Here is a 5,041-nt window from a genome sequence, read left to right on the forward strand (position 1 = left end):
ATACATACAAACTGTTTTGACACGGTGACCTACCTCCATTCATGCATCCATCTATATCTCTATTCATAATGTGTATACTTACATATCTAGGGAACTGTTTGAAGGAGTGGAACATGTAGAATCGGTGGAAGTAAATGATGCCGGTAGCCAGCGTGTCATAGTGTCTAAACCACAGCAGTTAAGGTTTCATATTGTATAGTAACATGATGCTTTCCTGTCTAAACCATTTTGCAATGTCCTCCTTAGCAGAACCTGAGCTTTTGGTGTCTTCTCTGTTCATCCTAAGGCTTGTCACAATTATTTCATAATCATCTGATTACCATTATTTGAGATCATCGCAATTATTTTTGCATAACCATCAGAATAATTTCAATTCATCTGCATCAATTAATATCGAAGAGCAGTTTTTTATATCTGTGGAACTTTTGTTTACAAAGCCTAGAAGAGTAAACAGAAATATATATATACTGACTGCAGCCAGGAGCTCATAAACATTCTTTCAAAATTACAGTGTACAGACAAGTGACAAGTTTTCCAGCCTGCCAAACCTGCTGCTTGGTATGACATTCAGGAGACATTGGCTACGAAGATTATTCCATTTCCACCTACGTTGTTTAGTAAACGTTGGCCAGCACTTATTAACAACAACGAAAGTCATTATATCCATTTATGTGGCATGGAAAATATTATGTATGTATTCACAGTTGCCCCTAAAAGCGTAGTTTAATAATCCCTCGGGATTTCAGTGGTGGAAGAAGTGTTAATTTTGTCCACTAAAACTATGACAATTTTTTTTCGGCGACTACCTTTTTTCACTGACGAAAACTAACTAGGCTATGATGACTAAATCTATGACTAAATAAATTGACAATTTTGTCAACAAATAAAAACTAGAAAGTTAGGGAGGGTCTAGTAAAGAAGAGATCCAGTAGAACTAAGACAAGTCATTTTATGCTAGGCTGCGAGCAGGTGTCGTGCTCCGAAAATAGGCGATCTACAAGATCTCAACGCATTGCGCTGCGGCACATTTTGAGCTTGGCTATTTCCGGCTCGCAGCTGTACGCAAGTGTAAATCAGGCATTACGATGCCTGATTTACTTAAATACATTTTTGCAGACTAAATCAACTGTAGATTTAGTTGACTAACGTCTTATGATATTTAGTCAACTAAAAGATTTCAGATGACTAAAATATGACTAAAAACTAAAAGGAATTGAATTTAAAAGACTATGGCTAAAACATCAACATTTGCTGTCAAAATTAACACAGGGTGGAAGCAGTATGCAGATTAATATTATATGTTTTGGTTCTCATAGTGGGGTCCGGGGACCCCCAGGGGTCCTTAGGGAGGTTCCAGGGGTTCCCTGCAAAATGAGTTAATATAGCATCACAATCATTTGAACCACTTTATCCATATTTTATATTTTGGCTATTCAAAAATAGCAGATATACAAGCTCACAGCGCGTCATTTCGTGCCGCGCTGTGAGCTTGCACATCTGCTATTTTTGAAATGTTTTGAGAAATATCGGAAATGTTTGGAAACTTTCAATAATTTTTTTAACGTCTTTGCTTCTGGGGGTCCCTGGCACAAAACCTTTTCAGATGGGGGGTCTGCAGCCAAATAATACATATCAATTTGTGGGTCCTTGGCACGGAAAAAAACACTGGTGTAGTATAGGATACAGTCCCAGGCGGGTGCCCACGTCGAAGATGAAGCGGGCCCCTTCCCTCCGGTAGCGGGCCTCGGTGGCGGGGTCCAGGCCCTCGGACTGGGACGGGGTGTGCGCCAGGTCTTTCTTGTCCCAGTACCAGCATGGCTTGATGTGGTCCACGGCTGCGGCCGCGCCGGCCCCCGGAAAAAACACAGAGTTCTCCCTGAAGTCTCTCATCTAATACCTGCAAGTCTGTCCACCACAAACACACACAAAAGAGTCAGAATCCAGAATCGTCTTTATCGTTCACATCACAGGTTTATACAGGTGTAAAACAGTGGGTGATGTTTGTTTTTGTGCAAGCTCCATCGTTTTTGATCGTTTCCAGAAAGAGAAAGAAAAGAAAGGGGGTGAGGGCAAGGGAAGGAAAAAACAGAAGGAATCAAAAAAGAGACGACAAGGTATGTACATATTTACAGTGATGTAAAGTAACTACACAAAGTACATTTACTCAAGTGCTGTACTTAAGTACAATGTTGAGGTGTTTTTTTTACTTTACTGGAGTATTTCCAATTTTCAGTACTTTTACTTCTACTCCACTACATCTCAGAGGCAAATATTGTACTTTTACTCGACTACAATTATTCGAAACTACTAGTTACTAGTTACTTTGCAGATATAAATGATTACTGTATATTATAAAACATACATTAACCACTTCAGTCCTATTTTATAAATAGGCTATTTGAAAATAACAGATCTACAAGCTCACAACGCGTCGCATTGCGCTGTGGGCAACATGTTAGTACTTTTACTTTTGATACTTAAGTATATTTTGGTGACAATACTTTTGTACTTTTACTCAAGTAACATTTTGAACACAGGCCTTTTACTTGTAACAGAGCATTTTTATATTATGGTACTGCTATTTTACTTAGTAAAGTAAGTAAAATATGTGAGTACTTCTTCCACCACTGACACACAAACATTATGTACACAGGGTTTAGAAATAAGGTCCGTGAGCATAGCAGCTGGTATATACTGTTCATGACATTAGTGCACGAAGAGTATCAGTGCGTTGTGCATGAGATTAAGGTGCAGAGTAAGTGTCAAGTTCAACCACATAGTTCACACGGGTCACTTTACTGGTATAGGTCCATGAGGAAAGCAAAAGTCCAAGGCCAACAAAAGTGTCAACTAGTCAGCAAACAGAGCCACTTAAAGCAGTGGTTCTCAACCTCTGGGTCGGGACCCCAACTCATGGTTTTTGGGGTGTCCCCAGATGACAGAAGTGACAATTAAAAAAAAAAACATTATGAAAAGAAAAAGACCATTACTGCATCAAAAGTAAGCCACATACTACACTATAAAAACTGTTCAAACATCGTCCAAATTGTCAAACAATTAAGAAAGAGGCCAAAATTGTGAAAATAGCAGCTATTTTCACAATTATGTAACGGTGGAACGGAGTCAAATTAAATGTTATGCCTCAACTCCTGCAATTCCAAGTGCTTATCAGGGTGGGGAGTCCACAGCTCAAATATAATTATTTTGGGGGGGTCACAGCCTGAAAAGGTTGAGAACCACTGACTTAAAGGAGCATGTCACCCATTTTCACTGTATCTTCTTATATTTGGACCTCACTGATGCTCATTATAAGACGGTACAATTTTTGTCTGCTGACTGTGTCTCAGTCAGCGGAGGGCTGTGGATAGCTCTTTTTTTGTATATGCAAGAGCAATGGCTTCTATTTCATGCTAACTTTCCAGGAAGAGAAAGACTGTAGTTTCTATTAGCTTGGATTCCCCATCGATGATGTTATTACGTTATTACATTATCATTAAGTACAGATAATCTTTCAGTTGCATGTAAAATGCAGACTATGTTACAGTAGCATAAACTGACCATGTCATGTCATGGAGCAAATACACTAATCTAATATATTTATATCTATCTATGTTTCTTTTTTTTATACCATCAATTAGATTGTTTTTTGGCAGAATTTACGAAGTGGTCTGAAGTAATGTCAAGTAGACATGATTTGAACATGCTTGAACATTTGACATTTAAGGCCTAACATTTCTACAACTGCTACACGTTTCTACAAAACCTGTGGCTAACCAGCCATTATGAGCATAAACAAGAAGTTGAAGGGTAATATTTAGGGCTGACAATGATGTACCGTGCATGTTCAAACCATGTATCAATAGTTTCAGCCCTTAGAAGTGTTTTCACTACATGGAGGATGCATGAGGAGATGCTGACTAGAATAGATCATCATTTTATCCAAATCAAATTATAAACACCTCACCTCCAGAAGAGAGAGTTTAGTTTGTTTTTCTACCATGCAATGTTTATGTAAAGGAAGTGTCGAATACTCGTTCATAAAGACTGGATGCAACATAGTGTGGTGAATAAATGCATTGTATTTATTTATTTTGAGAAATGTATTGATCCGATTGGGAGTACATTGTCTACTGTATATATGACACACAATTAATTTACAGCAAGTGGGTATGGGTGTATAGGTTATGTATAGTTATATGAGTATTATACATATATTATATATAGATATCATGGGATATAGTGAGTACAGGAGTATATGTAGACAGATATCATAGGATTTATGTTTGTAATTGTTTATATGGATTATGAATGTTAAATAAGAAGGGGGGAGGAGTAAATACGTCTTTACTTCTTCCTACTCCTTTTTGAACATGTTGGGGATGATCAATGATCACATCTTTTTTTTGTCTTGTTTACTTAATTTAAATATATATATATTATGGCTTTCATTGTTATTTGTTTTTATGTTAGTTTTGACCTGCAAGTTCAAAATAAAGATTATCAAATCAAAACAAATGAGTGGTCCTTGGATAAATGCAGATGGCAGCCTTAATTATACTGGTATATATAATAATTACACTGGTATATGATAATTATACTGGTATATAATAATTACACTGGCATATGAAAATTATACTGCTATATAATCATTATACTGGTATATAATACTGGTATTTACACACACACACACACACGCACGCACGCACGCACGCACGCACGCACGCACGCACGCACGCACACACACACACACACACACACACACACACACACACACACACACACACACACACACACACACACACACAGAAAATCATACATACCGATTATTGGTTCATAAAGACTGGACGCACATCAATGGTGTGGTGGTGGTGGTACTTGATTAACTGCAGCTGCTATTCCTCTGTAATAACTGCTCTATTATTGCACATGGCATGCATTACATATACTGGTATTTTTACTACCTCCAAACTATTAGAAAAAATGACACTAATTATGATAATAATAATAACGCACAGTCTACAGTAAAAAGAAGAATAAAGAA

General features: G+C 37.5%; 1 protein-coding gene across 2 annotated transcripts in view; it reads right to left on the reverse strand.

Moving 5' to 3' along the window:
* The window catches only part of LOC311041357 (cyclin-K-like), a 21,754-nt gene extending 16,713 nt beyond the window's left edge, over positions 1 to 5,041 (reverse strand). For both annotated transcript variants that reach the window (XM_084086269.1, XM_084086268.1), the window contains exons 1-3: positions 4,821 to 5,041; positions 1,685 to 1,905; positions 83 to 164 (exon numbers count right to left, since the gene is read on the reverse strand). In XM_084086269.1, coding sequence (XP_083942395.1) covers positions 83 to 164; positions 1,685 to 1,890 — 288 coding nt within the window. In that variant the 5' untranslated portion in view covers positions 1,891 to 1,905; positions 4,821 to 5,041. The remainder of the gene's footprint in view (positions 1 to 82; positions 165 to 1,684; positions 1,906 to 4,820) is intronic.

Source organism: Gymnoscopelus microlampas (assembly GCF_963454915.1).
Source record: "Gymnoscopelus microlampas genome assembly, contig: SCAFFOLD_64, whole genome shotgun sequence".
NCBI classification, from domain to species: domain Eukaryota; kingdom Metazoa; phylum Chordata; class Actinopteri; order Myctophiformes; family Myctophidae; genus Gymnoscopelus; species Gymnoscopelus microlampas.